Here is a 23795-nt window from a genome sequence, read left to right as displayed (position 1 = left end):
ACATTAGTCAGGCAAGGACTTTTTAAAACACTTTTTTAAATTTGAAAAGTGTATATATGTAGATTGTTTGTTTGTTTTAATTGTCAAAAGCTTACTGAAAAAAACAAAGGTCTCAACCCCTACTCTTAGTCCCTTGGTCTGCATCTCAAAGGCAGCCATGGTTTAAGTTCAGCGAAGTGGCCTTTTGAGTGTGGATATTTTATGAGCAGAGGCAAACTGCTTTTCTACATCTTGCGGGCAGTCTCTCTCTTTTTTAATCTTATAAATGCCCATTGGGAAAGACAAAAGAAGTTAGAGGACAGCACCCTGGTAAGTGTTCAAAAAGTCTGGCTTTGGTTTCTAGATTTTCTAAATCACTTCATGCCTTCAGGCTTTTTATCAAATATAGTTTACAAAGGCTATATGTTCTTTTACTCCTCCTTTCTTTCCTTCTTTACCCCTCCTAAAGCAAAGGACAAAGCATAGAGGACATAGCTAGAATTGGTGGGGAAGGGGACAGTAATAATAGTAATAATTTTGGTTGTTATTGAGCACTTACTATATCCCAGGCACTATATATTTTTTTCTCACTTCATCTTCAAAACAATTCTATGAGGTAGGTGTTTTTATCCTCATTTTTACAGATGAGAAAACTGAGAAAGATTAAGTAATTTACACAAGACTATATAGCTAGTAAGAAAAAAAGCTAAGTTTCGAACCTAGACTCTTCAAGTCTAAAGCCCCAGTGGAAACACTTAGATTTCAAGTCTTCATAGGGAGACAGAGAACATGACTGTCAAAGTGCTAAACTATGTAAGGGAGTGAAAAACAACAGCACAAATTAGGGTGGTCCTGGACTAGCGGTGTGTGGGAACTGCTCTGAGATCTGCATTAAAGTTTTTGGGAGGTTGCACTGTTCACAACAGATGCTTCAGACAGAGCATCCAATGAGCAATGAGAATTCTTGGGCTGGAGATAGGCGGGCCAACCTCAACCAACACAATTTCCTAAGAAACTGGATGGAGTCTTTCAAGAACAGGAAACGTCTGCTGCAGATATTCGTGGTCAGGTCTAGCCCTTTCATACCTGCTGAAGGATTCTTGGAAGGCTGCCCATCAAGCAAAAGGGATGGACAAGGTACAAGATGGACAAGACACGCTGTCCTAAACTGCAGGCATTTGGAAGAAGAGTGCCAGAGACAGCAGAGGAAGATCAAGTTGGAATTAGTACATGCCTCTTAAATGTCACAGAGTGGCAAGAAACTGGAGATGAAGTCAAAGTCTGCTGGGACCAGCAGCAGGAATTCTATGTGGACTCACAGCCATCTGTGGGACAGACTGCTGAGCAGCCTGTGGGATTATGGTCATTTTGTAAAACTGGCCTAAACTTGTGACCAGATGCCATGAGCAGAACACACTTTCCATGTGTGTTCATACCTGAGAGGGTTCTGCAGCAAGTCATGTGACAAGGTGCTATGAGGTGTCCCTTGGAGAATCAGGCCTACCTAGAGCAGTCAGGGCAGGAGTAACTTCCAAAACATCAGGTTTCTTCAGAGATCAGAGGGGCCACCTAAATGCTCATTACTGGGGAAGTAATCAGGAAGAAGAGAGGGAGGTGAAATCAGATGTCCTTGGGGCAGAAGAATGAAGAGAAAAACAGGGACCAGCATCACATGCAGGGAGGATGCCAGTATGCCTCAGTCCCCTGAAGTCAGAGCCCAGGGCTCACGGTGGTAACCAGTCATCCTTACCTGCATCTGGTGTGGCAAATTTGGTCACAAACAGGATCCGAGGCACCTAGGTACCAATTCCTGGCACCTCATTGACTTCAACCTGTGAAGGATGGTTTCGAGAACAAAGCAAGCCTTGCCACCCCACCCATCCCACTCCCAAGAGAAACATTTCTTGTTTCAGAAGGAAAAGCTCGGGAGCAGGGGTAGGGAGCTCACCTTCTAGGTGGCAGAAGACTTACCTCTTTTCCCAGATCTCAAAATGGAAAATTTTCCAACTATGTCTTTCCTTGCTAAATCCTAATGCTACTGTGTTTGACTCCAAGGTTTAACTGGCCTAGTAGGGCCCATGACTGTCTGGGCTTGGGTGAGACAGCCTTCCTGGTAACTATAGAGTCAGAGAGAGTCAGACCTCTGCATCCAAAAGAGCTGCAGAGATGAGTCACATCTCTCTTCACCAGAGAAGGGAGGGAAGGGGTAGGCCTCAAGGCTGGAGAGGCTCAGGTGCCATGAGCAAATAGTGTATTGTGTTCACTCTTGTCTTCACTCAGCACTCTGAGGAGTTATTGTGTAACAGACTTGCTGAGATGTTAAATATGTCTGTGGAGGAAAACAGGGTGGGGGTGGAGTGCGCTGAGATAATTTGTTATTTATGGTATTCTCTGTCTTCTGAAGAGTGGAACTCTTGTTTGAAAGGTGATGAGTGTGAAAATGCAAAGTACTGAAAAAGAGACGGCGGGGGGGTGGAAGGGTAGAGGGGATTGTCTAGGGGGAAGGTGGCAGAGACATGGAAGGGGAGGAACCCCAATCTTTTTTTTTATTATTAATTAATTTATTTATTTTTGGTTGTGTTGGGTCTTCGTTTCTGTGCGAGGACTTCCTCTAGTTGCGGCGAGTGGGGACCACTCTTTATCTCAGTGCGCTGGCCTTTCACTGTCGCGGCCTCTCCTGTTGCGGGGCACAGGCTCCAGACGCGCAGGCTCAGTAGTTGTGGCTCACGGGCCTAGTTGCTCCGCGGCACGTGGGATCTTCCCAGACCAGGGCTCGAACCCGTGTCCCCTGCATTGGCAGGCAGATTCTCAACCACTGCGCCACCAGGGAAGCCCAGGAACCCCAATCTTGTGGCTGGAGAGAGGCCCAGAGAGAGGGTGTATGGTGGGAAAAGAGGAGTACCTGGTACCAAGGAGGAGCAGAGGTGAGGGAGCAGAGATGTTTAAAGGGAATTGTTAAGGAGTTTTGCGGTGTGAGATGCTGTATAATTCTCTTTGTGAAACCTTCAGTAAAATCTCCGTTCATCAAGTGCTTTGCAGCTGGGGATTGGTGCAGGGAAGGGGCAAATGTGCTGAGCCCGTAGCTAGTCAAAGGATCCAGCTGCATTCAAGGGCTGGGTATAAACACAGTGCTAGGGTCACATTATAAAGGATGTGGGAGGTGTGCACAGCTTCACAACAGGTGAGGGAGAGAGGAGAGGATCAGAACAGGTGGCACCAGAGATGGGCCTTAAAGGATGACCAATATTTCTACTGGAATTTGGGACAGGGGGACTTCAAGTGCAAGAGACCTAGAGCAGAGGCAGGGAAGTCTGAAAGTGTGTGGTATGTTCAAGGAGTGATGATTTACTATGTCCCAACTGTTGTCTGCATGAGGAAGAGGAGCAGGCTGGAGAGAAAAAAAAGAATGGCTGGAGGAACTCTGGATGCTTGGCCACCTTCAGACCTTAAAGGCTGTCATGAATGCTCTGGAGAGCAAAACAAGAACTTCCATGTGGTATGTGCAAGAAGACAGAATATGGAGCAATATACTATATCCCTGAAAGGAGAGGAAATTGGTCTGAAGACCCTCTGATTCCCCTCAGTAGCTACCTACTTCAAATGATCAAACTGACCTGGATTGTAAACACTGCATAAAATACATCATGTTACAGGGGGAGGGGGAAGGGATAAATTGGGAGACTGGGACTGACATATACACACTACTATATATAAAATAAAAAACTAATAAGAAGCTGCTGTATAGCACAGGGAACTCCATTCAATACGCTGTAATGGCCTATATGGGAAAAGAATCTAAAATAAAAAAGAGTGGATATATGTATATGTATAACTGATTCACTTTGCTGTACACCTGAAACTAACGCAACACTGCAAATCAACTATACTCCAATAAAATTTTTTTTTAAATCATATTACAATCACTCAATTTCAGCAGATTGCCCCTGGACTTGACACCTCTGCTTCTGTTCCAGTCTCAGCTGAGGAAAAGGCTGCCAGGCGGCCATGCTCACTGATTTGTGGGGTAGGCATAACTCCCAGGGCCCTCTACCAATGCCAAAAACCACCTCTATTCTGGGGGCTGCCTGAGGAGCTCCCACACCCATCAATAGGCCCTTGCCTGTCTCCGGGGCTGCTGTCCTGTGAGTCCCCTCACTCCTTTCCACTCTCAGAATTGTGCACACCCTGCATCCATCTGCCCCAAGAGAATCTGAGGACCTCATCATGCAGGCCAGTCCAAGTGCGTCCCAAGTGGTCTGGAGGCACTTTTATTTCTCTCAAGTCCCCTTAATCTCAAGAAGTAGAGATCGCTCACCGGTTAACAGATACATATTGAACATCTACTAGGTATACTGCAACACAAAATGAATAAGACATCATCCCTGACCTCAGGGATTTCAGAGGATACTCAGTTGGGAAAGGCATGTAAATATAGCCGACCCTTAAACAACAAGGGTTGAATTGCAAAGGTCCACTTATATGCAGATTTTTTTTTCAGTAGTAAATACTACAGTACTATACCATACAGGGTTGGTTGACTCTGTGGATGTGGAAGCAAGAATACAGAGGAACTGGGTATGTGGAGGACTGACTATAAACTATACACAGATTTTCAGGTGCGCAGAGGATGAGAGCCCCTAACCCCTGCGTTAGTGTGATGTCACACAATTAGTATGATAACTGCTGGGAAGGAGGTAAGGACGGGCTGCTGTGGGAAGAAGGAGGGGAGATACCTAGCCCAGAGGGCAATGAGGATGAATGGAGGGTTTCCTGGAAAGAGGACTCACAGGCTGACTCCTGGAAGGAAGAGCAGGAGCTAACCTAGTGAGTGGGGTGAAGGGGAGGAGGGGGCATAAGAGGCATAGGGAGCAGGATATGGATGGGAATGGCCTGGAGACAGACAGCAAGAGTCCTTTGGGCAAGAGTCCTGTGGGAAGTTCACTGAGGCTGGTGTTCAGGCTGCAGAGTTGGGCCCCAGGGTGCATCAGGAAGACCCTTAAATGCTCTCTCAGGGAGTTGGAACTTTATGATGGTATTGAGGACCCCCAGGTGCTTAGTTGCCTCTCTACCCAAGGAAAAATGAAAAGCCATCCAAGAAAGGAAGTTGTATACTGTTTAACTCATCGTTGAACAATAAATACATAGTCTTAATAACATAAACATTAAATAATTATTTAAGCAGAAATGTAAGATATTGGAAGGATGGGGGACAGGGATGACAGCTCCCTTAATAAGAAATAGCCATACATTATATGGAAAGATAAATGTAAATATCAGAATAGCTCAAATTGTTGAAAGTGGTTGCTTCTGGAGAATGAAGAATGAGGAAGGATGGGAGATGGTACTCCTGTTGTACTACTAGACTTGTAATATTTAACTTTGTAAATACACTTTTTAGATAATTATGTACCTATATTAATACATATATAATTATTTTTTTTAAAAATGTGTCAACCCCAGCCTCAACACTTAATAACTGAGTGATGAGGGCTAATCTTTATCCCCTATGTGGCTTAGTTTCTTCACCTGTAAAATGGGATTATAACACTATCTTGCTGGGTTATTATGAAGATTAAAGGATATACGTAAAGTGCCTAGCACTCTGTCTGGAGCTTAGTAGAAACTCAATAAATGGTAGGTATTTTCATTTTTAATAACAGATGGAAAAGAGAACTAAAAAGCCTGTTTAAAAGGCCTGGACACAAGCCTTCTATATTATATACACCTCTGGTCACTGGAACACATCCTCTTATTTAATAAAAGCATGACTGTATTCATAAATTACGGAAGAGAGAGAAGTTATAATTTTGATATCAGAAACCAAAAACTAGTTAAATGTTTCAAAATCTGGAGGTGTACTCAACCTTGAAAAAAATATTTGCAGAAACAAAAAGATAAAATAATGTCTTTTTGTGTATATATGTCAGTCCCAATCTCCCAATTCATCATGCCCTCACCCCTGCCGCTTCCCCCACTTGGTGTCCATACGTTTGTTCTCTACATCTGTGTCTCTATTTCATATACACTAATATGTATAAAACGTATAACTAATAAGAACCTGCTGTATAAAAAAATAAATAAAATAAAATTAAAAAAAATAATACTGTCTTTTGGGGAATCAGAAAACAGGGATTTGTGAAAACATTGATTTGCATGTACTTTTAAAATAGAAAGTTAACCCAGGATGATACAGGTGACAGTAATAGATTTACAGTGAAATTTAGTTTCCCTGCGCTGTCTAGCTACTAGGGTTGTAGTCCCTTTCATCTCTCAGATCCTCAGATTTCCCGATTCTATACCAAGGGGTCAAATTAAAAGGTCTCTAAGCCTGGTCCCAAACTCTAGGGTTCTGAGAATTCTTGATTATGTGCTTTTGCCTAGGGACGTGGCAATAAACATCCGACTGAGGTTTCCCACTAGGCTCCTAACACGGATGCAGTTCCTTAACCTATCTCTACCTAAAACTGTTTCCGAGTCAATAGCCCTTGGATTGGATCTCAAGCCCCACATCCGACACCCGCCCTATAGCGGGAAATCCAAGCTGCCGGGGCGGCCACCCCCCCCCCCCGGAATAGGAACTACATCTCCCAGGGTCCCCCGGGGCGGGGGCGCCCACTCGGATTGGCCAGGGTTGCGTGACGCTCAGTGTTTTGGCCCGGGCGGTCACATGTTTCCTTTGTTGTGAGCTGCGGAGAGACTGGTGGCTCGAGGAGACGCCGGCGTAGGAGACAGCGCTGCGCCGCCGGAAGCTAAGGTACGGCGGGGGGCCGCCACTGCTGACCACTGCTGCTGGCCGCTTCCAGTCTTCGCTGAGAGGTACCCGGGGATGACAGCTCCGGGACCGGCCGAAAGGCGAGGAACCGGCCAGAGCCGGGGGCGGAGGGGCGGCCGAGGTCATGACCACGGGGATGTCTGCAGGAGGGAAGCCTGCGGCGGTCGGCCTCTCGGAGCCAGAGGAGGGGTCCGAGGAGAGATTGCGGGTGGGGCTGCAGGGCCCCTGTTTGGGGCGAGGGGGGGGTCTCCGGGGCTCCCCTGGGGGTTGTCAGCCCCGGTTCCGCAACCACACTCTGAAAGGAAGGGCACCCCCAACTCCTGGCACTACCGCCCCGGAACCGCGGCGCTGCTGGCGCACCCGCCGGGGGCGGGTTGGGAGGGGCATGGCTGCCGGGGCGGGGGGTAGCAGGTGCGGGTCACCCTGGGGGACGGGGAGCAGCTGGCGGACAGGGCTGGGGAGAGAGGTCTCGCATTTTGCCGATGGGCTTCGAACGGAGCGCCGCTCTTTTTTAATCGAAGGTAGCGCTGAGAATGCGAAGGTCTGAAATCAAACCTTCCCGCTTGGTGGGGGCGACAGTTTGATCCTAACGGGGAGGACTGATGGGCCAAGTTGGGTCCCAGGGCTGCAGGCTAGAGACTCCCCATTAAAGCAGTTGCGAAATGTGCTCGGGGCCGTCACCTGATCGTTCCCCCCGCCCCCACCTCCCGCGAGCCTTTGTTTACCACCGCTCGCTTGGGGGCCCGCTCCGGGAGCCGGGCCCTGGAAAGAAGGTCCCCCGGAAGCGGGCGCGGGCGGGGGAGCGGGCGTTCCGCCGGCGGAGTCCCCGCCTAATCTCCCCTCCTTTCCACCACTCCAGGCCTCGGTTTCTTAATTTAGTTCCTAATGGCCCCGCCCCCAAGTTCTGGACACTCGGGGCGAAGACTGTTAACGCGGCGGGGATTGGGGCCCTGCGGGTGCTTTCGGGCGGAACGACTGGGCGTGTTCCGAGTGTTTATTGGCGGGTGTCTTGTTGCGAGGTGGACTTGCCCAGGCAGTTCTTCCCCGCCCCCTTGAAGGTGATCTGGAGGACATGCGGGAGCGTGCGCTCGTTTCTTGTGCCGCTGTGACCCGAGCGGAGCCTCTGGCGGCGCGCGCTACCGAGCCGGGGGCCTCGGGAGCGAGGCCCAGCTGACCCGCTATCTTTTGGTGGTCGCCGCGGCTTCTGCCTGAGCCTGTAGGCAGTTCTGGGGCCCGCGGAGGACCGGAAAATTATCCCTCTTTAACTCCTGTCGCCTTGTCTACCCAGATGGTGGGAAGAAAGCCCTCAGGCGAATTAAGTTCTTGCCTGTTCTGTAAACAAGGTTTAAATAGCTAAATAAGGACCGTAAAGCCACATTTTAGAGTGCCTCACAGTCACCCCTGAGGCAGCGACCTTTCGCAGTTAATGTTAGTGGATTTTAATGATTAATCACTTGCTCTCTTGAACAGCTTTTTAAAAATCATGTCTTAGTATTCGCAGCTACAGACTGTTTATGTCCACCGGCGAGGTTGGTTTTTGTTAAGTACGTAAAATAGATGAAAAATCTGCTTGCTGTCGACTAAGATGTAAAATTAGAATTCTATTTTTTAAAAAAATAACTTGAGGATATCCTACCCCCGCCCCCCCCCAAAAAAAGTTAAGATTATTCTATACCCCGGTTTAGATGAGTTGTTTCCTTGTTTGGGGGATTATATCTCACTCTTCTATGATGACAGTAATAAAATCTACAAGAACAATCATTTTAGCCACAGTGTGTTGAAGATGCGGTTTTCCTAATCTGTGATTTAATAGGGAACTTGGGTTTTATCAGATTTTATTTTCCTATAAATCTGTAGGAATTCACCCAAGACGTTGCATTTCTGTAAGAGGTAGATTGAGCGCCCCGAGTGAAGCAGGAATTGACTATGAACAGTTCTCATTGTATGCATTCTTAATTTATTTTTAAAATTCAAGTTGAGATGACTATGCCGGAAGGAGCAGCTTCTGTGATCCTGAACTGCCTCATCTCTTGTGCATTGAAGGCATTTAACATTTCTAAATAAGTACAAGTTGCAAACCTCTAACCTTTGTAAAAAAATAAAACCACCACTCATAAGCCTGCTTATCCAGACAAAGCCTGTGACTTAGTCTCTAAACAGGAAGAAGAAATAATATTCTGAGTTGGAGCTTACTATCAGCTTTAATTTAAACTTTCTTGGCTTTTGTCCAAGTTGCTAAAACCTTAATGTTCTTTGTTTTTCTGCCATTTTATTAAAACCCAAAGGTCAAGCCTGTGAAAAACAAATACTATTCATTAAATGAGGGACTGCAGTTATTTTTTGTGTATACTCCTTTTTTTTTTTTTTTAATATTTATTTATTTGGCTGCACCAGGTCTTAGTTGCAGCACGGGGGGATCTCTTAGTTGCAGCATGCAGGATCTAGTTTCCTGACCAGGGATGGAACTCTGGCCCCCTGCATTGGGAGCGCAGAGTCTTAACCACTGGACCACCAGAGAAGTCCCTGTATGTACTTTTTTCTTACCTAGGAATTTGGGACATCCTTTTTCAATAAATATTTAGGTATGGACTGTATAAAAAATGTAAATAAAATATCCTAGTATATCCTCATAAGTATATGAAATATATAAGCATATATATTTTGTATGATTCTATTTCTGTTGTGACTGAAACAAAGAGTATGTGGCCACTTGACAACTGTTGACATTTTAAAACCCTTATTCTTTCTCCTATTAAAAACAATAGCTAAACTAGCTTTTTTAAATTAAAGTTTGTCACTGCCTAAATTCATCACCCAGGAGCTACAATTTTTCAGCATTTGGCACATCTTAAAGTCTACTGAATTGATGTCTAAAAGTCATTAGGCTTTGCTCTTTACTCAGTGCTTTCTAAAACTTCTGTAAATAATTTGTGTCACCACTAAGGTAAATAAAAGTCACTGACTTAAAAGCGCTTTTATCCATAGAGAGGTCACGTAAAATATTGGATCTCAAACTTGTTCAAGTGGCAGAGTACTGGGTCATGTCCTTGCAGATTTAATTAATTCTAATAAGAGAACCAAAAACAATTTTTTTTAAAAAATTTATTTATTTTGTTTATTTTTATTTTTGGCTGCGTTGGGTCTTCGTTGCTGCACGTGGGCTTTCTCTGGTTGCGGTGCTCAGGCTTCTCATTGCGGTGGCTTCTCGTTGCGGAGCACAGGCTCTAGGTGTGTGGGCTTCAGTAGTTGTGGCATGTGGGCTTCAGTAGTTGTGGCTCACGGGCTCTAGAGCACAGGCTCAGTAGTTGTGGCACATGGGCTTAGTTGCTCTGTGGCATGTGGGATCTTCCCGGACCAGGGCTCAAACCCGTGTCCCCTGCATTGGCAGGCGGATTCTTAACTACTGCATCACCAGGGAAGCCCCCAAAAACAATTTCGCTGAAAGAAAACATAACTATGTATCTACAGGTCTTAAGATTTTAAAATAAAACAATGCATTAGATATCTTCTAGCAAGATAAAACCAAGGACATTAAGTTTACATGTCAAGTAGGTTCAATAGGACAGTTTTATATCAAGTATGATGTCTGATGATTAACAATTTTCTTTTTCTTCCTTTGGGGGTTGGGGAATATTAGTAGCCAAAAGTTTTAAAGCAAGGAAGAGAAACAGTGAATGGAGAAGTTCAATTTTTTTGTTCTGTGATTTGGGAGAAGACAGTATTCTTTTTTCAGTTATAGAACCATAATTGTTTAGTCTGACACATTGTTTAAGAACTAAATTTTTTATCATCAGATACCTCTTATTTCTCTTTAAGTAATAATGTATTGACTATTTCAGGTTCATGTCAACAAGGGATAATCACTTGCTATAATTTTAGACAAAGAAATTTAAGGGTTTTTTTGGTTTCTCATATCTTATGGTGAGTAAGTATGTTATTGGTGGTTTCATTAAGAAAATTAGAAATGTTGAAAATAACAGCTTGAAGACTGGACTTTGTGTTGCATTTGTAAAATTTGGTTCAGGAACCACTACTCCAAGAGTAAAGGTTTAAATTGAAGAGTATAAATTTACAACTTTAAAAAAGTCATTAAATAGAATGGTTCAAAAAAATTAGCGTTTGAGAAAATGCGGTGAAAAAAACTGCTTGGTTTCAGATAGTTCCATGTTAAATATAATTTCCTAGTTATTTTTAAATAATGGATTTACTATGTTACAGTGTTTTCTGACTTTCCTTCTGTTGAGTTACTGTATATCTTTAAAGATAAAACACTTATTCTTTAAGTAATTTTGCTGTTTCTGCTATGTTGTTCTTCACTCAAAGTTCAATTTGAGAAAATGGAGTAGTGTGGAACATAGCATGTAGCAATTCATTACTGCAAGTTGCAGGGACCATGTTAGTCAAAATGTTGTTGGTTTCCTTTGCCATCTGGTATTTATTAGTCTTTGTAAGCCCCTCACTAATCCATGCTATCTTAAGGGTAATAGTAACTTGTTTCTTTGTATAGGGGTCCTGCATTCTAAAGGAAAAATAAGCTTGATTGCAGTTCTACACTCTAAAATCAATTCTGATACTATATAACGCCTTTGGACTTCTTACACCGACCTCCTCTGTCCCTAGCCCTTACTGATTAGGTTGGTAAGTATTACCTAAAAACCCTGCAGAAAATGCCCAGGTGAATTGCCTTGCCCTTCTACTCCTTAAGGTATAATTCTAGACTAGATCAGTCATGAGAGAATCTATTCCCATTTGCACTCTAGCAGAGAAACAATTTGTGTTTTCTGCTAGAGAAACACTGAGAATTTGAATCTATTTTCGTATCAATCTTTGAGTTCTTGTCTGATTCTAATCTTAGCCAGCCCCACAGCATCTAAAATTGGATCTGAATCCGATATTCACCACCCCAGTGGCAGACAGGGGGTAGGCTGTCTAGAATTGTTTCTTGAATTGACTCGAATCCCTACATTGGCTCAGGATCTTATTGTCTTATTGGGGGAAAAACTTACTTAGCTAGGACTAACAATCCCCTAATTTGACCAAGTTGAAATATTCTTTACCAAGGTATACACAAGTTAGATTGACTTCTGCAAATAAGGAAACAAGCAAGATAACATTCACTTCACAATGAAACAATAATCATGTTTTAGACCCGTGAGATGCGAGTAGGAGCGCATACGGGGTAGTTGTCTCCGAGGGGCGGCAAAGGAAAAGGATTAGCCATGTCGTCTTTGATCAGAAAGGCGATCAGCACCGCGAATGCCCCAGCAGCCATTGGTCCCTACAGGCTCTTACAAACATGGGTGAAATTCTGAAAGCAGCAAGCTGTGACTTCACGAATGTGGTAAAAACAGCTGTTTTGCTGGCTGACATAAACGACTTCAATACTGTCAATGACATCTACAAACAATATTTCCAGAGTAATTTTCCTGCAAGAGCTGCTTACCAGGTTGCTGCTTTGCCCAAAGGAGGCCATGTTGAGATTGAAGCAGTAGCTGTCCAAGGACCTCTCGTGACAGCATCACTCTAAGTGGGCCCAGTGTTATTTAGCCTGGAATTTTAATAATGTTTTTAAATTAACGTCTTAATTTTTACAGTATTTCTTGGAAAGTGTAAGGTTGACTGAAATATCTGAAGTTATTATGGAAATACCATATAATAAGGGGAATTGAACATGAGTTGAAGATTAATGATGAATCTAGTTACTGATGTTATAAATTACACTTCTGTAGCACTTATATTACTGGATGTGGGAAAAGAGACGCACATTACATAGTTACTCAGGAAAATAAAAGTAAAGGGAAATAGCATGTAGGAAAGATGAGTTACTATTCCTGAGAAATAATAAAGAGGACACTTAATTCAATTAAACTCTATTAGTTTAATGATGTGAACTATTTAGTTCTCATGTCAGATACACGATTCTGCTTTTACTTGAGTAAAATTAAAGCATTTAAGTTTGCATGGTAGAGGTAAAGGAGAAGAAACTGGACCAAATTTTATATGGATAATATTTTTCTAATGGAAATAAAATAGCATGCAGATTTAAAAACAAAACAAAACAAAACAAAACAATCAGGGTATAGAGATGTGTGTTTGTGTATACATGTAGAAAAAAATCAGTAGTCCATATCTTGGTTTTCTGGATCCACTTTTGAATTTGCCTAAACTTGTTAAGAATTTATGATTTCTATTTATAGATATCTAGGCCAGAAACCAGAATCACTTGTGCTTAAATACTATTGGTTATCTGTGTACAGTTCAAGGTTCCAGTATTCTCTCTTAAGCATTCCTCTCTTCCCCTTCCAACAACAACAACAAAAAATTGTGCTGAATTGGTTGGTTTCTACAGGTACTAAAGTCTATAAGGATCAAAAAAGCAGAAGAAATATGCATTTATATACTAAAAGATTTAAGATAATTACTTGATAAGCATGGTGATTCTATATGGATAATCTAGATAACTAAGAATTAAAAACTGAAATTTTTTTCCTGAATTACCCAGAATACTTGAGATTTTGTCATTGCTTTCATAGTTATACAAAATATATAATGACTAAACTGTTTGCTTTGGGTAGTATTGATAGACCAACTCAGAATTGTTTAATGACCCCAAACTCAGATGAAACATTAGTTACCAGACATTCTTCAAAAATCCAATGCAGAGTTACCATAGGATATGTTTCCTCATCTCAATTCCACCGTTAGCTTGATGTTGACATGAATATTTGTTTACTCATCTTTCACTCAAGAAACCTTACTGCAGGATAAAATTGTCAAGTAAGGAAGTTGATAAATAAGGAAACTATTTTAAATATAGCATAAAGTTATTAATTTGCTTTAAGGATTATTATTCAGGATTGGTTTTCCTATGCAGAAGTAAACTTCCAGTCACAAACGGAAATCTACTAAAACCTTCTTTCAACATATTAGTAAATAATGCCAATTATACATAAAGTGATTACTATCTGATTTATGTGTTGCTGTTTTCCATTTATTTTAGGTGTGGAAAAACTGGGGCTTTGATCAAGCAAATGCTAAAAAGGTATTATATTTATAATGTTTATAAACTCTCTAAGCATTGTTATTAGAAAATGGAAATCATTTTCCTTCAACCAGGGGTCACTTAGACCATCAGAGTAACAGGGAACAATTCTATCCTCAAGATCAGATAGGAAGACAGCATCACAGACTTTTCTGTTACCAAATAAACTTTTTTTTTTTTTTTAATAAATTTATTTATTTTTGGATGCGTTGGGTATTCGTTGCTGCACACGGGCTTTCTCTAGTTGAGAGCGCAGGCTCAGTGGTTGTGGCTCACGGGCTTAGTTGCTCCGCAGCATGAGGGATCTTCCCGGACCAGGGCTCAAACCCATGTCCCCTGCATTGGCAGGCGGCTTCTTAACCACTGCGCCACCAGGGAAGCCCCCAAATAAACTGTTTACACACTCCTTTCTACTCCTTCCGAATATCCTCAGTCCCTATTCTACCGTTTCTCCAGTCCGAAAGACACTAAAATAAGTTATCTCCCTTCATTTTTCTGGGACATAGGCCAAAAACAGGTAATTTTAAAATCTACCTAGCAATCTGAAACTAGGTCTACAACATTTATGAGTTCTGTAGTTGGAAATAAACTCTAGAGTACTCTTAACCAGAAGAATCTTTCTCTTAAAAATCTTCCTTTCAAGTGAGAGTGTAGCTCCAAGAATAAAGCTCCTGAAGGAAATGAGGGAGAGAAAGAAAGGGATACTACCTTTTCTAGACAAATTATGTGTCTTTGACAGTCAGTCATTGAGAATCCAGTCACCCTTGCATCCACTAACTTATGTAGGTATTATTTTCAGTCATTATATTTCTTTGGAACAAACATTGTCCTCGTGTTTTGCCTACTTATTTGCTACTTTTTCCTGATGGGAATAATGATGCTTTGATATTTGCTAAATTTTTAGAAGAATTCAGTCTAATTTTAAAGTCTACTGAATTACATCTGGAAGCCCAGAGTATACACTCTGAAATGCATCTCATATTCCTAAGACACAATTGTGTAAATTATTTAGTCTGTCATCAATACAAAGAGTTTATATTTCGTGCTGTTGTGGACTAGTTCATGGAAGAGTTCTCAGAAAGTCCAGAGAAAGTGAGGCTGTCCAAAAAGCCACACAAAAGCTTCTTGGAAGGAAATAGCCTGGATCTATGAGATAGTCTCTTTTACATACAAAGCAGTATCTTGTTGCTGTTGAATGCATTTAATACCAGGTGATTTTATAGCTGTTCTAATTCAGGATTTTCTGGTAAAGCAGTGGAAGACCTCTTGGCAGTCAACAATCAAAGAAAATAGCCATGAGAATTAAGGGGCAGAAAATAGCATAAAAAGACCTTTAACTCATATAAAATTTTAATCAGCCTTATATTAATCCAACTCACTCAATATGCTATCCCCAAATTTATCAGATACAGATACAATAAGATACCAGATAACGAATACCAGATAGAGTAAAATTATTGGATACAGAAAGCAGAGTATCTTTTCATTTATGTTTTCTTACTTGTCCCTTTTAGCCAAAGGGAAATTCTTAGTACTTGCAGTATGTTATTTTGTTTTGCATTCTGAACACATTTTCATTTAAACTTTGAGAAAGCAAAAATGTATGGGAGCTTTCCTGGGGCACAGTGGTTAAGAATCCGCCTACCAATGCAGGGGACACGGGTTCGAGCTCTGGTCCGGGAAGATCCCACATGCCACGGAGCAACTAAGCCCGTGTGCCACAACTACTGAGCCTGCACTCTAGAGCTCATGAGCCACAACTGCTGAGCCCACGCACCACAACTACTGAAGCCCATGTGCCTAGAGCCCGTGCCCCTCAACAAGAGAAGCCACCACAATGAGAAGCCTGCACACTGCAATGAAGAGTAACCCCCGCTCGCCGCGACTAGAGAAAGCCCGCGCACAGCAATGAAGACCCAATGCAGCCAAAATTAAAAAATAAATTTATTTAAAAAAAAAAATGTATGGAGGTAGAAGCCAATTACAAATACACTCTGGATCACATATCAACTTACAGAGATGTGAAAAGAGAGTAGGAGCAGAAGAACTACCTTAAAAATCAAAATTTAAGAGAATTGATAGCTATAGTCCAGTGCCTCAATCCATCAGTTACCTATTCAGAGCCGTTTTTGAGGAAGATTTGAGGATGTTTCTTATCAGTGAAAGGGAGCAGGGCATAAATAACACACATTTAAAAAAATCTAAAAACCCAGTACTACATAATTATAGTGCAGATTTTGGGTAAAATAGAGGAAGACAAGATAAATAAATACTTATCATTTGACATACGTGCCTCCTTTTTTCTATGCCTAGATGCAGTGATACTTAAATTTTTCTCTTTTCTTTGCGTATTTTAAAAAATATTTATTTGGTTGCGGCAGGTGGGCTCCTTAGTTGTGGCACATGGGTTTCTTAGTTGCAGCTCACCAGCTTCTTAGTTGCAGCATGTGGGCTCCTTAGTTGTGGCATGCATATGGGATCTAGTTCCCTGACCAGGGATGGAACCCAGGACCCCTGTATTGGGAGTGCAGAGTCTTATCCACTGCACCCCTCTTTGCATATGTTTTTTGTTTGTATGTTTTTTGTGTTTTTTTTTCCTTTTCCAGCAGTAAAAACATTTATACAAACATACATCTGTACTATAATGTGTGCCTATGTAGTATACAGATAGCTACATAAGTCTCCCAGCTGCTTTAGATAAAAATTCTTAGAGACCTACCTAGAATGGGGAGAATCTGAGAAAAATTCTTACCAGATACCCCTAGTCCAGCTCTAACTCTTGCTTCAATTTTTTTTTTAACATCTTTATTGGAGTATAATTGCTTTACAATGGTGTGTTAGTTTCTGCTGTATGACAAAGTGAATCAGCTATACATATGCATATATCCCCATATCTCCTCCCTCTTGTGTCTCCCTCCCACCCTCCCTATCCCACCCCTCTAGGTGGTCACAAAGCACCGAGCTGATCTCCCTGTGCTATGCGACTGCTTCCCACTAGCTATCTATTTTACATTTGGTAGTATATTTATGTCCATTTGCATATGTTTTAATATCTGCTTTTTACTTACTATCTGGTTAATGCTTCCCCATGTCATTAAATAGTCTATATAATTTTTAATGGCTGCAGGGACTGTGTTCCATCCTTAATATGTACTGTGGTTTAACTAATCCCCTATTGTAGGGTACTTAGGTTGTTTTAAGTATTTTCTATTAATACAGCATTGAACACCTGTAGATAAATCTTTCCATATAATCCTGATTATTTCCTTAGGATAGATTGCTAGAAAGGGACTTACTGGTCAAACAACATACATATTTTTAAAGGCCATTGATAGATACAGCTGAATTCTTCTTAGCAGCACTATGTTAAAATAATAAACATTTATATTAGGGTTTGAATGTACTCAAGTTCTGTGTCTCACAGCATTCTGACTTAACTCTACATTCAGTAACTGAAACCCAGTTGTGTAAAAGGGAAACAGAAGGTTATTAGTAATTCACAACATACATAGCATCCTTTCAACTGGGGGGGGTTTAAGGAGTACTATTGCAAATTACCCCTAATGTTCTAATTGTATAAATTTTTATTTATCAGTTTTTATTAAAATGAGATATAGTGCTCTAAAGCCTGTATGAAATATATTGATTGTGTAATTTTATTGTAGTGTTTACATCAAAATGAAATGTCAGTTGAGTACTGAACTTTCTACATATTGAAATGGTTTAATTTTTTTTACTTTTAGCCACATAAGGAAGATCCTTAACAGTTATTTCTCAACAATTATATAGTCAACTGATGTAACAATGGTACTAATATTGGGACGAAGACTAAACAGAGAGGATCTCGGAGTGCGTGATTCACCAGCAACAAAGCGTAAAGTTTTTGAAATGGACCCTAAATCTCTGACAGGCCGTGAGTTTTTTGACTTCTCTTCAGGATCATCCCATGCTGAAAACATACTGCAGATATTTAATGAATTCCGAGATAGTCGTTTGTTCACAGATGTTATCATTTGTGTGGAAGGAAAAGAATTTCCTTGCCATAGAGCTGTTCTCTCAGCCTGTAGTAGCTACTTCAGAGCTATGTTTTGTAATGACCACAGGGAAAGTCGAGAAATGTTGGTTGAGATCAATGGTATTTTAGCTGAAGCTATGGAATGTTTTTTGCAGTATGTTTATACTGGAAAAGTGAAGATCACTACAGAGAATGTACAGTATCTCTTTGAAACATCAAGCCTTTTTCAGATTAGTGTTCTCCGTGATGCATGTGCCAAGTTCTTGGAGGAGCAACTTGATCCTTGCAATTGCTTAGGAATCCAGCGCTTTGCTGATACCCATTCCCTCAAAACACTCTTCACAAAATGCAAGAATTTTGCATTACAGACTTTTGAGGATGTGTCCCAGCATGAAGAATTTCTTGAGCTTGACAAAGATGAACTTATTGATTATATTTGTAGTGATGAACTTGTTATTGGCAAAGAGGAGATGGTTTTTGAAGCCGTCATGCGTTGGGTCTATCGTGCTGTTGATCTGAGAAGACCACTGTTACATGAGCTCCTGACACATGTGAGACTTCCTCTGTTGCATCCCAACTACTTTGTTCAAACAGTTGAGGTGGACCAACTGATCCAGAATTCTCCGGAGTGTTACCAGTTGTTGCATGAAGCAAGACGGTACCACATACTTGGGAATGAAATGATGTCCCCAAGGACAAGGCCACGCAGGTAAGAAGACTGTTTACATATTAACTACAACATAATTAACAAAAATTTTTGTTTTTAAAATATTTTAAAACTTCCTGAGTGTAATCTTAGTGTAGTCATTTATATGTATCATCTGCATGTTGCTTTATATAATTTGAGATTTGTTTTGGATTACAAATCATTAGAATTTCTCTCCCAGTGAAGACTAGATTCAACAATAGCATTTTTCGTTACTGTTATTCTGAGCTACGAGATGGCATTGCAGAGGGTCTTTGCAGCTATGCATGTTTCAACATATTTCTTTAATTTCTCTTAACCTTTGTAGGGTACCAAATTTATTCCACTTTTTTTTTCCCTAAAGATCTTTGGATGTAAGGTAGCTAAAGACTTTGTTAGACTCTGTTGGACTGCCTCTACTTATAAAAAAACAATTTGTATATTCACAGACTAACCTTTTTCCTAACACACAGCATGAAATATAGAGGTGAAGTAAGTAAGCTGATATAGATTGAGGGGGTTCTCAGATGTAAAACCAAGGCCTCAGATCTTTTCTCATTGCCACAGTTACTAGATTTAAAACACCTATAGATTTTAATTCATAAACTGTAGAAAAATAATCTCTATGCCTTAATAATGGAAGGAATAGTATTAAACGTGTTTTACTGTGAATAAGCAAAAATTGGCTATTGTGAGAAATATTATAGTAAAGAATCTTTTTTTTTTAAAGGGCTTTTTTTTTTTTTTTTTAATTTATTTATGGCTGTGTTTGGTCTTCGTTTCTGTGCGAGGGCTTCCTCTAATTGCGGCAAGTGGGGGCCACTCTTCATCGCAGTGCGCGGGCCTCTCACTATCGTGGCCTCTCTTGTTGCGGAGCACAGGCTCCAGACACGCAGGCTCAGTAATTGTGGCTCACGGGCCTAGTTGCTCCGCGGCATGTGGGATCCTCCCATACCAGGGCTCGAACCCGTGTCCCCTGCATTAGCAGGCAGATTCTCAACCACTGCGCCACCAGGGAAGCCCCAAGAATCTTTTAAATATTTTTCTAACAAAGCTAACTTTTTTGGTGTGTGTGGTAAAAAACACATAACATAAAATTTACCATCCTAACCATTTTTAAGTGTACTGTTTAATAGTGTTAAATATATTCACATTGTGTGAAACTGATGTTTACTTTCCCACACCATCTCCACTTTTTCTATAAATTTACTATAGCGTAGCTCTCAAGCCACATTTTTGGCATTGATTTTGATTATCATTGTTTTGGAATGTGATTAAAATTCAGCATATTGTGAGATAACATGTCTTTAAAATCTACACTAGTTTGGATATAGCAATATTTAATCTTTCTTCATATGTAAAATGAAAATTATGATAAATGGTGCTTACTTCACAGGTTTTGCCATTGAAACTATTAAATGCAGTAATCCTTAAGCTTCTCAGCATAGAAAGTGGTACATAGGAAGTGCTTTAAAAATTATTGGCCATTATTATTTATATAGTGTAGTGTTGGTCTGACCCACTTTAAGAAAACTCCCAGTACTTGACAGTCTGAACTTTTTTATAAATTGGATACAATATTGAGTAACTATTTTTACAAAAATTAATGTAATATTTCTTCGTATTAGGGTTAGAGTGCATTTTCTCTTCAAAGTCAGGCGACTTTAGTTAAAAGTAATTGTTTTATAAGAAAGAAATATAAGGACTTCCCTAGTGGCGCAGTGGTTAAGAATCCGCCTGCCAATGCAGGGGACACGGGTTTGACCCCTGGTCTGGGAAGAACCCACATGCTGCGGAGCGACTAAGCCCGTGAGCCACAACTACTGTGCCTGCGTTCTAGAGCCTGCGAGCCACAACTACTGAGCCCGTGCACCACAACTACTGAAGCCCGCGCGTCTAGAGCCCGTGCTCTGCAACGAAGAGTAGCCCCCATTTGCTGCAACTAGAGAAAGCCCGCACACAGCAACGAAGACCCAACGCAGCCAAAAAAAATTTTTTTAATTAAAAAAATATATAAAATATTTTACTCCTAGTCTTTTAACAAAGAACAAAAACTACAGTTTTATTCTATAAAATATACTGATGATTTTTTTTAAGTTCTTCCTTTTAGGACTGTTAGAGACTTCGGCTGAGCCTAAGAATGTGAAAGACCAAGGTTCTTAAATGCATTAATTAAGAAAGCTAAACAGCTTTGGGGCTGTTCCAGAACTTTTCTGGGCAAACAGTGTCTTTCCAAGGGGAGAATCGTATATTTTTACAAACAGAATCCCCTGTGGTAGACAGAATGGTTTTGGGTCAAATAGAGTTAATAATATCTATCCCCCATATCTCCCATCTGCATAGGATTAGAATAGGGACCAAGGAATGTATGTTGTAGAATCAAAAGTCATTTATATTAAAATTATTTGTTTATAAAGATATGACCGGAATGAAATCAGAGTGCAGCCTAAAGGTAATTAGGCTTACATTATAACTAGAGAATTTTCTGATTTTCTTAGTTATTTGATTTACAAAAATATAATTTTACATCCAATTTTTAAGGGAACCAATCCATTTCATACAGTGAAACACATCTATATAAGATTATGATATATCACTTTTCTTTAGGAGGCCAGTAGGAAAAAAATCAAACTATAGTTTTATTCAATTTGCAGACTATTGTAAATATAATAGCAGATATTTATTTTATGTAAATTTTATATTTTATGTATTACGTGAGGAATCTGGAGGAATCCTTTATTTTACAACTCTGCCATCACCTTCTATCCTTTATGTTCTGTCTTCCACTTATCTGTTACTGCATGTTAGTACTAATCACTAGGAATTTCCTTATCTGAACAATATGTATTATTTATACAGGTTCTCATCTTTCTGAGAAGCTACAAACTTTGTAAGAGGAGTGATGTCTCCACTTCTTCAACTGCAGCTCACTCCTCTGACTTCTGCTCCAGTCAGTCTACTGAAACTCCTCTCAATCAGGTCATCAGTGACCTTCTATTTGTTATTTGTTAGCCTCTTTTCAGTCTTTATTCACCTTGATCTCTGTTTAGGATCTGACATTTTTAATTGCTTTAATCTGTCTTGAAACTCTCTTCCATTAGCTTCAGGAGTACAATTTCCCTCATGGTCCTCTTCTCCAGCTACTCATTTTCAATTTGATAGCTCTTTTTCTAGTGTTTGAAATGTTGATATTCCCTTGGTTAACCTCTCTTCGTCTTGCCTTGATAATTTCCTAGATGATCTCATCTATTCTCATGGTTTTGATTACCATGCTTGCTATTGACTTATCAAAACTATATATCCAACCCAGACTTTTTCATTCGTTCAATCATTCAGCCAATGTTTTTTTAAAAAAATTACATACATATAGTTATACATATATAAAATATATATATTTACTTGAAGATGCATCTTTAAAACAATAACATAGGCAAAATTAACCTCAAAGTTAAGAATAATTCTTTCATATTATTTAATATCCATTCCATATTCATATTTCCCCAGTCTTTTCCAAACTGTCCTTTAATCTGGATCCAGTCCAGGACTACTCATTGCATCTGGTTATTTCCATGAAGTCTTTTATTTCAAAACAGTTTCTTTTTCATGATTCTGACTTGTTCATGGTCAAGTTGTCCAGAAAAATATTCCACCTTCTGTGTTAGTCTGATTGCTTCCTTATGGTGTCACTTAGCTGCATTTAGCTGTTTCCTGGAAACTGGAAGTTAGCTTCAGCTCGATGGAGACAAGTTAAAATATTTTTGATTAGAATTCATCCTAGGTAATGTATATATCACATTGCATCACATTGGGAGACACAGCATATCTGGTGGTTCCACCATTAGTGATGGCAAAGATCAGCTCTGGATTAGGGCAGTGACAGTCCCATCCCACCACTGTGCAGTTAGGTTATACTCTTCACATCATCCAATATTTCTTTAGTGTTTATTGTGTGCCAAGTATTTTCCAGAGCTCAAGCCATACTGGATAGTCTACCTATATATACCCATGTGTCTCTTAAATGACAGAAAAAACCCCAAGATACATTATATTAGAAATGGAGTGTGATGGCAGGTTTCTAGGAAGAGGATATAGAACATAAGACCATGAAAACTTTGATAATCGGTACTGCCAGTTGTAAACCTTGGGTATATAAAGAAGAAATAGTGGAGACCAATCACGGAAGGAGTAAAGCTTAGGAATAGTTGTTTTTACTAATATATGTTATACAACTTTAAATTTCTGTACTAATGTATAATACTGTTTTTAATAAACACATAATGCAAGCCTCACGATGTGTCAAGAGTACTGGCTTCAGAATCAGATAGACCTGGACAAGAACCTAGCTCTAATAACTAGTTAATTCTGTGATGCTGGGCAAAGCACTTGAACTTCTCTATGTGTCAGTTTCCTCATCTGTAAAATAAGCATAATACCATCTACCTTGTAAGATTGTTGTGAGGGCTAGAACTGTCATATGAAAAATGCATAACCTAGTATTTGACACAAAAATGCTTAATGAAAATTATTGCTGGTTTCATGAATAATCAAAATACATTTTAAATTTGCGCTATACTTTTATAGAATAGGAAATGTGGTTTGAGAGACAGAAATGCTTGCTATCAAATGGTTTATTTTAAGTATAAATTGTTCATACCTATGGAAAAATATCTGCCACACTCCATTAATCAATAGAGATAGCTAAGATTTAATAAGTTCATCACTTTGAGTTTGGAATTGGTTAATTAAGTACTTGTCTCTTCTAATACTTTCTACTACCTCTTGTCTGATAATCAGTTACTATATAATGAAAATAGGAACCTGATTGCCGTAATGAGGACAAGGTTCAAGTTCTTACTGAATAAATCAGTGAGAAGACTAAGGTTAAGATTTTTTTTTAAGAAATAATATTTTAGAACTCAGTGTTCTGAATTTTTGTTCCAGTCCCTCTTAAGAGTGATAATCTACTATATCATCGGATGCATGGTTTACCATTTTTATACGTGTTAGTTCATTGTTATTTTGAATTCACTTTTACATAAAAGTACTGTATACATGCCTAAGTCTCCCTCTACCTGACCCTTGGTATATCAGTTCTCATCCCAAAGGATATCTCCCTGTTACCAGTTTTTTTAACTCTTTTTAGAAATATTCTTTGCATATAGAAGTGTGTGTGTGTGTGTGTATATGTACACATACGTCTCTACTGTTTTTTATACAGACGGTAGTGTACTTCTCTCACAGTTCCTGCACCTTGTTTTTATCACTTAAAAATATCTTGGAGGTTGTTCTATATTAGCACTTA

At 40.1% G+C, this 23795-nt stretch overlaps 1 protein-coding gene and 1 pseudogene across 4 annotated transcripts in view; both read left to right on the top strand.

The window, feature by feature from the left end:
- Positions 1-6667: 6667 nt before the first annotated feature.
- The window catches only part of KLHL24 (kelch like family member 24), a 34600-nt gene continuing 17472 nt past the window's right edge, over positions 6668-23795 (top strand). Inside the window, exons 1-4 of one of the 4 annotated variants that reach the window (XM_061193355.1) lie at positions 6669-6733; positions 11259-11389; positions 13752-13793; positions 17537-18517. In XM_061193355.1, the coding sequence (XP_061049338.1) occupies positions 17598-18517 (920 nt within the window). In that variant the 5' untranslated portion in view covers positions 6669-6733; positions 11259-11389; positions 13752-13793; positions 17537-17597. Of the gene's footprint in view, positions 6796-11258; positions 11390-13751; positions 13794-17536; positions 18518-23795 lie in introns of all 4 variants that reach the window. The other 3 variants (XM_061193354.1, XM_061193356.1, XM_061193358.1) reach the window with 3 other exon arrangements.
- Positions 11971-12365, top strand: LOC133093483 (2-iminobutanoate/2-iminopropanoate deaminase-like; annotated as a pseudogene).

The sequence above is a fragment of the Eubalaena glacialis genome, chromosome 6, assembly GCF_028564815.1.
Source record: "Eubalaena glacialis isolate mEubGla1 chromosome 6, mEubGla1.1.hap2.+ XY, whole genome shotgun sequence".
Lineage (NCBI taxonomy): Eukaryota > Metazoa > Chordata > Mammalia > Artiodactyla > Balaenidae > Eubalaena > Eubalaena glacialis.
The sequence above is the reverse complement of the archived record's forward strand: the minus strand, read 5'-3'. Positions and strand labels throughout refer to the sequence as shown.